Source organism: Dreissena polymorpha, chromosome 3 (genome assembly GCF_020536995.1).
Source record: "Dreissena polymorpha isolate Duluth1 chromosome 3, UMN_Dpol_1.0, whole genome shotgun sequence".
In the NCBI taxonomy this organism is placed as follows: Eukaryota; Metazoa; Mollusca; class Bivalvia; order Myida; family Dreissenidae; genus Dreissena; species Dreissena polymorpha.
In genome coordinates, this window is record NC_068357.1 from 81,920,106 (window position 1) to 81,933,628 (window position 13,523).

Below are 13,523 nucleotides of genomic sequence, written 5' to 3' on the forward strand. Positions count from 1 at the left end.
TTTTAAACTTCATATGTACATGCACCTTGATGAGTTCTACACGCCACACCCATTTTTGGGTCACTAGGTCAAAGGTCAAGGTCGCTGTGACCTCTAATATAAAACTTTAACAAAGCCTCTACAATAAAAGTGCTTCCACCTACAACTTTTAAACTTCAAATGTGTATTCACCTTCCTCATTTCTACACGCCACACCCATTTTTAGCTTGGCTGTTTTCGGAGAAAACCCGAGGTATTGTCATAGCCAGCTAGTCGTCCGCGGTCAGCCGTCCACCGTAGGCGTCGTGCTAAAACCTTTACATTGGCTCTAAAATCAAAGTGCTTCCACCTACAACTTTGAAACTTCATAAGTAGATGCACCTTGATGATTTCTACATGCCACACCCAATTTTGGGTCACTAGGTCAAAGGTCAAGGTCACCATGACCTCTAAAAAAATAATTCTGACAAGCTTTTGCAGCCGAGCGTTGGCACCCGTTATGCGGTGCTCTTGTTTAAGCAAGCGTCATTAAATATACAAACATCGTCAAGAATTACAAGTCTTCCCATTGAAACTCCTTACATTGAAAGTGATAGTAATTTAATATCAAGTGACTCTTTTGCATCATCATCGTTGATTTCCGAAAGCAAAGTGCTGACTGATATTCAACATGTTGAAAGCAGTAGTTCAGAAGAAGAAGATGAAGCGCCTCCTAATAAAATGGTGCCTGATGTGACTGAAGACTTTGTGTGAGCTTATCATGTGGAAAACTGTTGATCATGGTGATGTTTGTGATTAAAGATGCTGAACTCATTCATGTAGTTTTAAATCCCAATTTATTTTCCCAATTTCTTGAAAATGCAGATAAATTTCCTAATTTCAAAGCCATGGGCTATCTTCCCAAAAAGCTGAAAAAAGCCCCGATAGCCAACCGCTAACCACCTGTGCTAGTAACGCATACAAAACCCACTTTATTAGAATAGTAGCAATTTTACAGAAAATCTCCACTTAGATGCTCACATGTTGTATTTTATCTGTTCCAGACAGCAATATGAGCGCTCTTCAACAGCTACATTCCAATGCTCAAAGAGCTCCCCCTAACTCTGAGCCATCCGTGGTAGAGGACCAGCACAAGTGGACCGTGTTCAACTCCAAGGTTAACCTGCCTGCTGCCCTCAACGACCCTAGACTGCTGAAGCGAGAGACAGATTTCTTCACAAAGACCTGGGGTGTGGATTTTTATGAAAAGCCCTACCTGCCCATGTCCCCGCATGTTCAGGAGATCAACTGGTCACACTTTGAGAGCTATGTGAGACAGACATCTGGGGTAAGATTATGTATGTGATGCACACTGTGTAATGTGCTCTCTGGAAACTATATTTGGGCTGTGCTCTGTAAAAAAAAGGTTAAATGCATGTGCGTTAAGTGTCGTCCCAGATTAGCCTGTGCAGGGACGACACTTTCCGCTAAACAGGATTTTTGCTAACAAGAGACTTCCTGTAAACGAAAAATACAGCACAAGCGTAGTTTCATCCCTGATTAGCCTGTGCAGACATTCACATTTCATACGCACATTCATTAAACCCTCTTTTTACAGAGCACGGCCCATTTGTATTACCGGTACATGCTTGGAAGGTGCATTTTGTCCACTCTATTAAGTACTGTTGTTCAAATGCACAATAATCCACCAATCACGCAATATTTATTTTTATGTTCTAAACAAAGTCTTCACATGGGACCAAATGCTTGTTATTGAATTGAATAATCCTATTTTGCTTACAATTTTAAAAGCACAGTTTTACTGATATAATTATGCTGCAAGTAGGGTGGCATTAAGCAGCCACACTGTCCATCTGTCTGTCCATTCGGTCCTTTTTCCGGAGTTTTTTTACGCAACAAGATATTTTTTATTTTGGCCAGTTCAATGTCTGTTTTTGACAAGGGATTCCCCCTGAAGTTATATTTTTAAAGGAATATGATCTTTTATTATAAGAAAGTAAAAGGCATGGATATTTGAGACACAAAAGGATATAGAACTTTGCTCCATAATAACCGTTTTCTGGTTGTTCTTTATGCAATGCTTTTCGGATATTGAGCTGATTTTTGGCATGTTAGTCTACATACACACTCTACAGATGAAGTGTGAAATTCCTTCTGGTCCATTGATTTGTGGCAAAGTTATTGGCTTTGGACTTAAATTTTTTCTCGAAAATAAATGTATTCAGGAAGTTTTTTACGCAAGGCTTTCAGATATTGAGCTGATTTTTGGTACATGTATGTGAGTCTACTTACACGACCCATAGATGTAGTGTGAAATTTGTTCTGGTCTACCTACATTACCTATAGATGATGTGTAAAATTCTTTCCAGTCCATTAATTTTTGGGGAAGTTATAGCTTTGGACTTAGAAATTTTCTCTATAATAACTGTTTTCCGGAGATTTTTTAATGAAACCCATTCAGATATTGAGCTGATATTTGATTCCAGTCCATTGATTTTTTTCCTTTTAAACCAGGTTTTTAACCAGGTTTTCCGAAGGAAAAAACTGGTTATTAGATTGGCGAATGCGGGCGGGCTGGCGGGCGGGCGGGCGGAACAAGCTTGTCCGGGCCATAACTATGTCGTTCATTGTCAGATTTTAAAATCATTTGGCACATTTGTTCACCATCATTTGACGGTGTGTCGCGCGAAATAATTACGTCGATATCTCCAAGGTCAAGGTCACACTTTGAGTTCAAAGGTCAAAAATGGCCATAAATGAGCTTGTCCGAGCCATAACTATGTCGTTCATTGTCAGATTATAAAATCATTTGGCACATTTGTTCACCATCATGGGACGGTGCATGCATGAAAGAATCACGTAGATATCTCCAATGTCAAGGTTGCCACGACTAAAAATAGATTAATTTTCAAACAAACTTACAAAGGGGGTTAATTTTGTTTGTTCATTTCAAAAGTTCAGTTTAAGTTGTCTCCCTTTATCAGATTTTTTTTCACAATGAAAACCTGGTTTTGTGACAATTTTGTCCCTTGTATCTGTATTATAACCTTATAAATTATCTGTATTATAACATTTCCAAGGATCTTTACGCAACACTTCCAAATATTGAGCTGATTTTTGGTATTTGAATCTACCTACATGACTAACAGATGATATGTGAGTTTCATTTTGGTCCATTTTTTTTGGTGAAGTAATGGGCCTTGTTTTCTCTAGGATAAGTGCTGTGGGACTTCAAAGGCAGATCTTGTTCTATAATTAACAGGCCTGCTTGTAACTGTAAACATGTAAATAACCAGGTGTGTGTTTTTTCCACTGAACCGCAGATTTGAGCAGAATGCTGGATCCTTGTTTGAACTTGTAAAAAAATGGGGGTGAGAGGGAACAAGTGATTCCAGAGAAGATTTCATAAGTGTTGCACAAAATATGATTTTAAAAACGCTCAGAATATTAAATGGCAGCATAATTGTTATATCGCAGTAGTAGCATTTTTAGTTGTTCGCTTGCAAACAACGAAGGTTAATAGTAGGGTTCTGAAATTCGCTGTGCAAAAGTGCCACTGCTCACCAAATCACTCAAAAATCAAGGATAATTTTTGTTACTTTATTTCAGAGTCAGGATATATGTTGAATATGTTTTTTTAATGATATATCTTGTTAATCTAAGCTTCAATTTTGTAATCAGAAGTCGAGTTTGTTTGAATCCTGTATAAAATGATCAGATAGTAAATCAATGTCATTTTCCTCCTTGATATTTTTGCTAAATCTCCCCACTGTAGATAATTAAAAGTAAATTACATTGTTTGACTTTGTTGTGGCTGTTGTATTGGCCTACGTTAAAAAGGCTTTGACATTTATTGAAGTTAGTCATTTAATTAGAGCTGCAACGATTCCCCAACAGGTCGATTCAATTTCGAGTTCAGACAGTCTGATACCGATTGTTTTGATTTGATTCATCTTTTAACCTAGTTGTATCATATATTCACTCTTCTGCCTCAAAATGAACATTTCTGTTCAAATGTGTTGCATACCAAGATATCTTTGTTAGATATAGTTTGGTTGGTTCAACGGTGTTTTAAAAAATGTTAAAAGTGGGTTCAATTAACATTTGTAAGAAATATTAAGCAAGAAACTGCCAATTTTTTGACAAGCTATGTCAATATTTCCATTAGACACATACAAAATAATGGCAAATTAGGAACTCAATATTGATATCAATAAACTTCTGACTAGAAGATTGTGTTGACTACACAATAATATAATAAATAAATAAATAAAAAAATAAATAAATAATAAGGCTGGCGACTTCAGTAGTTGCACTGGTGCTTCCTCCTGCTAAATCAACGTTATGTTTGCGTTTGAAATGTTGCATTAGATTAGTTTTTGAGCCGGACTTAGGGTACGCCACGTCCGTGAAGCACAGTTTACACAGAGCTTTATCGAGAGGGCTACCATCCCGAAACCCAAATTACTGCACCACTTTTGATGTTAGCTTCTTAGACACATCTGATAATTTCAATTGTTGGCCACAACTTTTTCAACCATTTTGATGCTTTTTCCGAAAGTAGACTGTAACGCGCTTATTGATTGGATGACTAAACAGGGGTGTGATTTTTCCGCGGATTTCCGCAGATCGGGTTGTCCCGGAGGTCACTTCTGAGATTCGCGTAAATTCGTTTTAAAAAAATGTGGGGGAGAGGGGCTACCACCGATTCCGCGGACGTATTTCATAAGCGGCCCGAAATATCCGCGGCCTGCGAAATCTCTCCGCATTTTACACTGTTAGATTTTGCCTAAGCATTTTTAAAACAAGGGATATAATTGGCTGTCGTTTCCCAATCTTCCAATTAAAATCGTTTTCTTAAAATGCGCTCAGCTTATTTGTTTGCAAATGGCGCCGTTGTGAAGAGAACATTAAGATTATTGAAATGACAAATAGCAATCGAATAAACGACTGACATCACCTAGTCTGATAGGAATAATGAAATGTGTTTGTAAAAAAGAGATAACGTTTTAGATACAAGCAACACATATTTTGTTAAGGAATGTGCCAACTGAATTTGTGTCACGGAAACCAGTGTTTGCAAATTGGAGTTTTCTCTACTCGCGAAGTAAAACAATTTAGAAGAGTATCGTTCGAACATGGAAATAGACAAACATGATTTGATTTCTATGTCTGTGGGTCTGTGTATAATCAGATTCATATGCATATTCTGCTTTATTATGTTTGTCACGCTGTTCAGTTAACTGAAATAGCGTTGAACTGAGTGAAGATGTGAAATGCAAGATATTGAAAGGTAAACAAGTTAAATATATTAATTTAACTCATTTAACACATCATTTACACAAGAAGAACACTCAAGTGTGTTTGTTTATATTTAGTCCATTAAATGTCATTCAATACATTCAAAACTGCTGCTATTGTTCACAATAAATACTTAACTGTTTACTTTGCATCCTCAGTATATTAAATGTGAAGTTTAACAGGTTTTTATAAAGAAATATTGTTATGAAGTTCAAGAAGTTATTTATTTTAATGTCTGTTTTCAAGTTTGTCATTGTGTTATGCGCGCCATTCGCGTAGTCAAAATCAGTAGACAGAATTTTCCTCCCCTCTGACTTTGCCTCAATCACACCCCTGCTAAAGTAATAAGTAACCAATGGCGCGCGTCGTAATTACAGGTTAAGATAAAACCTATACCTTCCTGTATCAAATAGAGTACAGCGCGCTTTACGTATCTAAGTCTATATGTTAAAGAATCGAATCGAATTTGGTAGGGTTGGTATCGTAATTGAATCGACGCATTACAAACCGATTTTCGATGCATCAGAATCGAATCGTTGCAGCTCTACATTTAATATTTTGATATTGATAAATCTAAACGTTAGAACTAAATAGCTCCAGTAAAAAACGAAAAATAAAATTTAAAAAAGAAAAAAAGTAATCCTCAACTACTGACTCATGGAGTAAAATTCTAACACTTGAACCACTCAACCATTCGTGCTTATACTTTGAGTTGTGTATCTTTTACTTTATATAAGCAATTCTCATAGTGTCACTCAATATAACAATACTGACAGAACTCTCCAAATTATTCAATCTTCTCAGGTTTGTAATGCTTTATAATTTTTAGGTTTTTAAATTGTCAAAAGATGCATTTAATGGATATTTTTGAGCATGGTAAAATATCCGTATTATATCATAACTACAAAGAAAATTAGCGAATCTGAAATAGTTTGTTTCAATTTTTCAAATTTAACAAAATGTGAAAAGGTCCCTTTAAATACATTCAAAGTGCCAATAACTGCAGTGCCTTCAGTGCTTTGATTTTTAAAGAGCAATGTCATTGGCTGTTTCGTAATTTTCCAGGGTTAGAGCTTGGAGTCTTATTATTGCAATTCTCTCGTATTATCACATCGAGAAAGTAAATCATTGATAAAAAATGATAGATTGCTTGAAATGTTCACAAGGATCAAGAAACTAAATGACAAACATTAAGGAATTCACCCCAATGAATACTGTTAAATTTGCATCCTTTAGTAAGCATGTCAGTTAAAAAAAGGTTTTTAGATATAAATCTTGTTGTAAAGTTCAATCAGGTGTTCATTTATATGTCTGTTAACAGGTTTGTCATCCCATTATGTGTATTTTGTCCAAAATCAGTCAACAAATAGTCTCTCACTCAGATCCTCAATCCAGTGTTTTTTTCCATCGTTTTGGGAATTGGGCAGGGTCCCTTTGGATGGGGAAAATTGGCGGTGTTTTGACTAAAATTGGTAAATTAGGGTTGTTGTTGTTTTACTAATAATGCTTCAAAATTAATAATAAAAGTGTTTTCAGTATTATATTTACAAAGTTTGAACTCATATAGATGGATCTGCTAAACAAAATGTTCAGATCTTAAAAAAATATTTAATTATATATTTATTTTTTTGAAACCTTCAATTGGGAATTTTAAAGTCCCATTTGGGAAAAATATATAGCTTCTTTTTTGGGGGCGGAATACCGGACCAGATTTTGAACAAAAAAAACACATTGCAATTGCATGCCTGATTTTGAAAGCATGCGAGTATAATGTCAAACCTTGACAGCAAATAGTGAGGCTGATCCATGCTTATTAAGAAGGGTTTGCTTTATTGTATTTCAGAGATACAAAAAACACAACAAGCAGCTGCAGTCACTATCTGAGAAAAATGAATCCCAGCTGACAAAAACAGTTCGTCAAGCTGGTAATGTTTGAATTATTTCGTTAAGTGGGTAAAATTGATTAATGCTATGCGATCTCTTTAATATTTGTTTTAAGCGCATTTAAATAACAGGTTTATAATTATTAATTGTTAATACCTAAACATGTTTTTTGTAAATAGTGTTAACAATGTATACTTTCAGAGAAAAACCGAACAGAGTTGGAACAAATACCAAAGGTAATATTTAAATGAGTATGTTCAAACGTATTCTATGTTCATGTGACTCTCATTCTTATGTACTGAGGCAAATTGTTGTAATTGTCACAGTGCAATTGGCACAAAGAAACCGTCAGAAAATACCTGTATTTGTAAATAAATATTAGTTGACAATTACGAACAATACATCTAACTGGGATTCACATTCAGAGATGCAGCGATATAGATAATTTTTTACCCATGTGGGTAAATACCCTCACTTTCCAAAGCATGGGGGTAAATGGTCAGATTTTGCCTTGCTTGAAGGGTAATTTGCGAAAAGTAAAACAAGAATATAGCCGCGGTACAGACACACTACTCTAATTATGTTAAACAGTGTTTTTTGTTGTTTAACTGTCCTTGGTTTATAGGCTTCCACCACCTTTAGCCACAGAAAACTTTTTTTCCAACTTTCAACAGTTGTTTTATTAGCATTTAAGTGTGTCCTTTTTGATTTGAAATCAGGAAATCAAATCATTCAGTATTGGCAGTACAATGTTTTTACTCGATACAACTTTTGCCGTATAAAAAGAATCAATTTTACTTTGAGATTAGTAATTTGTGTTGACTTCGAAGATGCCGTGCTGACCTCTTCATGTAATATAATAAACACATAAGCGCTTGACTGTAGGTTAAAAAAAATAATACTAAATTTACCATGCGTCTATATGATACAGAGTATACATACCGACTGGCTAACTATTTCTACAATTCAGCGCACAAATTAGCTCTAATTTTTACGATAACCAGTCTCATATTTTGGCGAAAGACAATCAGCTGTTTATATTTTTGTTTCTGTTGTATGCATAGAATTTACATCATTTGCGTATGTCCAGATTGTCTTGCTTAAATGTACGCGCGGAAATGATAAATTGAATGTATCTTGATATTTCTAATGCGTATTTTACGCTGATACGCAGCTTATCTAGAACGCTGGAGATGTAAGCATAAAATAAGTGTTTTTATTTTCAGTTTAATATTTGTGCATGTCAATGTATGTTAAACAGGACAAGCAAGGAATTAAAAAACATAATTAAATGCCTATAATGAATATATACATGTATGAGCCGCACTCTATGAAAAGGGAGTTTGATGCATGTGCTTAAAGTTTTTTCCCACATCAAGGAGGAACCTTTCCACTTGTATGATATTTTCTTTTTAAAGAATGTCTCGTCTTTGCAAAAATCCAGTTTAGGCTGAAAGTGTGAGTGAAAATGAGACTGCACAGGCTAATCTGGGACGACACTTGACGCACATGCATTAAGCCTCCTTTTCACAGAGCAAGGCCCATGTATATATATATATTGGTATTAAGTTTATCGTAATTCTTCCATAATGCAGTTTATATATTTTATAGTGAAATTGTATATTTCAAAGCTGCACAGATGTTTCCAGTGTATAGAAGCATCAAATGAGACCAGGTTTTTTGTCACCTTATATTTGTATTCAGTGCATTATGCTTTGAAAATCATGCATTTATTGTGTTGCCTTGAGCACATCTTGTGCACATTTTTCATGCCATGCACATGATGAAAAGATTGAACAGCCAATGTCATACCTGTTTTCCTACAGATTTAGATTGATTGGCATACAAGTATGTAACTATTTCTGTATTTGTATACATCACAACTACTTTATTTTTCAGCCAGCCAATAGAGAATTCAGTTATACTTTGCTGGTATTCTTGGTTAAACCTTTACCACATAGAAACAAATTTTGATTCATTTGTAGTCCCATACAAAGTTAAATCTAATTAAAGACCTTTCTTACAGGATTCAAGTTTTAAAGGCTTTATTTCCAACCCTTAGATACTGATGAGCAGCAAACAGCATAAAACCTGAACAGACTGCAAGTTACTCGCAGGCTGTTCTGGTTTTATGCTGTTTGCACATAGCCATTTTCACTGTGCTTCTAAATGGTGAAGGGTTAAGAAGCTCAATGACCTTTTGGTAGCCTTGTTTTATTGCATCCAGGTCTCAAGAGTTGGAACGTGTCAATCATGTCTGCTTCATACTTTTTTACAAGGTCTTTTTTCCATCATAGAGAATGACCGTTTTTCACAAATTTGAGAAGTCTTCGTAAAAAATGTTCGCAATTTAAAAAAGTTTTCTACTTATTTTTCACAATTTCAAACAGTTCCTGACTCATTTTTTCACTAAATGAGGAGGCCAAGGTGGTTTCGCAACGAGGGCAAAAAGCCCTGTAAATTACATATCCTAACTTTGAAACAAGTGAACATGAATGTAATGAAATACATTTTAAATGGACATACAGGTTGGAACTTTTGATTGTTGAGCATTACATTTCTTACTATCTTTCTTTAACTGTTAAAGCGTGTGAAATTTGTAACATGATTCTGTTTCTTACAAAACCTACCCTCATCATGGTCATATTTTGTCAACTGTACATTTTGCTAATTGAGCAATTGTTTACAAATTTTCTTGACATACATACACATATTATAGGACAGCTGCTTTTTTTTGCTCACCTTTAATTATTGTGCTCATGGTGAGCTTTTGTGTACGCCATTTGCCTGTCTTGCTGCGTGGTTGTTTTAAAATCCCTATAAACACTTGTCAACAATCTACATGTAATATATTTGTTACAATGTGTATGTCACATTGAATTGTTACATTTTCAGTTGTTTCTGATGCCCAACTTTAACCTTGAAAATCCAGACACATTCAGTGCAGTGTTTCCATGGACACAAGTAGAGGAATCCAAAATAGACCAGCCTGGTGCTAGACATTCTTCAAAACTGCTACAAGAAAAGGTGGAAAATGGGATATGTATTTTTGCATGACAAACTTGTTGTCTTTAAGTTAAATTTTTGTATCTTCCTGTGTATTTTTGAAATGCACTTTATCTGTTGAGGTTAATTTACTTGGATATACCATTAATAAATAGCAGTTTTTAACCCTTAAAAATCACTTTGGATTCATTTTATTTTGTTATAATGATTTTTTTTGTGGATTTGTAAAATCGTCAAAAGTGGCTAGATCTAAAAAAAAATGTCATTATGTCTGATATAACACTTAGACCTAAATGTTCATTGAACATTTGATTTAATGTTTGCATCCTGTTCTTTCTGTCATATGGTTTAAGTTGAGTCACTACCTGGACATTGTGGAGGTCCAGATAGCTCAGCAAATCTCCCGTCGCTCGGAGGCGTTCTTCCACGCCATGGCATCACATGACGTGCTACAGGAGAAGATGAAGGCAACATGTGCAAGGATCAAGTATCTGAGGTGCGTGGTTTACAGTACTTGTTAATAAGGATGTTTTTTTCAGTTTTTCAATGTTATTCTTCAAGTCTTAATTTTTTAGCTCATCTATTTTTTGAAAAAAAATTATGAGCTATTGTCATCACCTTGGCGTCGGCGTCGGCGTCCGGTTAAGTTTTGCGTTTAGGTCCACTTTTCTCAGAAAGTATCAATGCTATTGCATTCAAACTTGGTACACTTACTTACTATCATGAGGGGACTGGGCAGGCAAAGTTAGATAACTCTGGCGTGCATTTTGACTGAATTATGTGCCCTTTTTATACTTAGAAAATTGAAAATTTTGGTTAAGTTTTGCGTTTAGGTCCACTTTTTTCAGAAAGTATCAATGCTATTGCATTCAAACTTGGTACACTTACTTACTATCACGAGGGGACTGGGCAGGCAAAGTTAGATAACTCTGGCGTGCATTTTGACAGAATTATGTGCCCTTTTTATACTTAGAAAATTGAAAATTTTGGTTAAGTTTTGTGTTAAGGTCCATTTTATTCCTTAAGTATCAAAGCTATTGCTTTCATACTTGCAACACTTACTAACTACCGTAAGGGGACTGTGCAGGCAAAGTTATGTAACTCTGACTGGCATTTGGACGGAATTATGGGCCCTTTATACTTAGAAAATTGAAAGTTTGGTTAAGTTTTGTGTTTTAGTCCACTTTACCCCTAAAGTATCATAGATATTGCTTTCATACTTGGAACACTCGCAAACTATCATAAGGGTACAGTAAAAGGACAAGTTGCATAACTCTGGATGTCATTTTTACGGAATTATGGCCCTTTTTTGACTTAGTAACTTTGAATATATGGTTAAATTTTGTGTTTCGATCCACTTTACTTCTTAAGTATCAAGGCTATTGCTTTCAAACTTCAAATACTTTCATGCTATCATGAGGTTACTGTACCTGGCAAGTTGAATTTTACCTTGACCTTTGAATGACCTTGACTCTCAAGGTCAAATTATTAAATTTCTCTAAAATTGCCATAACTTCTTTATTTATGATTAGATTTGATTGATACTTTGACAAAACTACTCTTACCTGACATACCACAATAGACTCCACCCAAACCATCGCCCGTGCCCCCCCCCAACCCCCCCCCCCTATTTTTTTATTTTTTTATTTTTTTTTATTTTTTAAGATCATCTCACAAATAACCACCACACCCTCACACTAAACCCCCCCCCCACCCCACCCCCTCCCCAATTTTTTTTTTAAACGGTTAAAAAACAAAACTATTTATTTTGATTATTTTATGTTTGAAATACCGTCCAACCATCGCCCCCCCCCTCCCCCCCACCCGAATCCCCCCCCCCTATTTTTTTTTTTTTAAGATCATCTCACAAATTACCACCACACCCTCACACTATACCCCCCCCACCTCACCCCCCCCCCAATTTTTTTTTATGAAACGGTTAAAAAACACAAATATTTATTTTTATTATTTTATGTTTGAAATACCGTCCAACCATCGCACCCAAGAATACCCCCCCCACCCCACCCCAACCCCCCCCCCCCTGATATTTTTTTCCTTTTTTTCGCATTTTTGGAAGAAAATGTAATAAATGTCCACACCCCCACACAATGCACCGCTCTTCACTCCACCCCTCCCTCCTTTGTGATTGAAAATGAGAGTCCCTTCACCTTTAAAAAGAAAATAGATGAGCGGTCTGCACCCGCAAGGCGGTGCTCTTGTTTTACTATTTTTCGCTAAAATTATACTGTGGTATGTGGGCTAGGGGCATCACTCATTTGTTAACCTGAAAATGGTCGGCTTTTATTCCAAAAATAAATTAAATATTCCTTATATGCAAAAGAATTTTTATTTTGTGTCAATTCATCAGTACATGTTACCCACAAAATTTGTAAGGTATTCAGCCTTGTATAAGAATTCTTAATTTTTATCAAATAGCCAATTTGATGTGCTTGTCAGTATTGTCAAGTTCTTAGTATGGAACTCTACAGAAAAATATTATATAATCATTTAGTGAACACCTGGAGATTTATTTTTTATTTGTCATATTTCATGTTGAAACTTATCACAAAACCACAAAACATATGGTGGCATTTATTAACCAGGTTTTCCGAAGGAAAAAACTGGTTATTAGATTGGCAAATATCGGCTGGTGGGGGGCGGAACAAGCTTGTCCGGGCCATAACTTTGTCGTTCATTGTGAGATATTAAAATCATTTGGCACATTTGTTCACCATCATTAGACGGTGTGTCGTGCGAAAGAATTATGTCCATATCTCCAAGGTCAAGGTCACACTTTGAGTTCTAAGGTCAAAAATGGCCATAAATGAGCTTAGATTGGACATCGGGGAGGGGGGGGGGGGCGGAACAAGCTTGTCCGGGCCATAACTTTGTCGTTCATTGTGAGATATTAAAATCATTTGGCACATTTGTTCACCATCAATGGACGGTGTGTCGCGCGAAAGAATTACGTCAATATCTCCAGGGTCAAATTGAAAACCAGGTTTTGTGACAATTTTGTCCCTTGTTGACACAGTATGCCTTCAACAATACATGCAACAAATATATTTAACCCTAATTGAGTGTGAAACTTTTGTACTTAAACAAAATTAGCCCAGAAGCACTATTTCTATTGTCTGACAGCGGATGAATAAACAGATAATAGTAAAGGACCCCTTGCCTGGGCCATATCCTGGGGGAAAATGGGTATTAAAAATGTCTTGAGTATAGAACAATTTTGCATTGAACCATCAACTAACTTGTTCCTGTTTTCTAAAGATCAGTTTGTAATATTTGAGTCTCATTCAGGAAAACTGGGCTTAATGCATTTGCTTAAAGTGTTGTCCCAGATTAGC

The 13,523-nt window shown here is 35.7% G+C and overlaps 1 protein-coding gene across 5 annotated transcripts in view; it reads left to right on the forward strand.

Annotated features, from left to right (window-relative positions):
- LOC127874985 (vacuolar protein sorting-associated protein 54-like) overlaps positions 1–13,523 on the forward strand; it is a 47,434-nt gene that overhangs the window by 5,623 nt on the left and 28,288 nt on the right. For all 5 annotated transcript variants that reach the window (XM_052419708.1, XM_052419709.1, XM_052419710.1 and 2 more), the window contains 5 exons: positions 1,023–1,306; positions 7,124–7,205; positions 7,366–7,400; positions 10,060–10,191; positions 10,524–10,666. In XM_052419708.1, the coding sequence (XP_052275668.1) occupies positions 1,023–1,306; positions 7,124–7,205; positions 7,366–7,400; positions 10,060–10,191; positions 10,524–10,666 (676 nt within the window). The remainder of the gene's footprint in view (positions 1–1,022; positions 1,307–7,123; positions 7,206–7,365; positions 7,401–10,059; positions 10,192–10,523; positions 10,667–13,523) is intronic.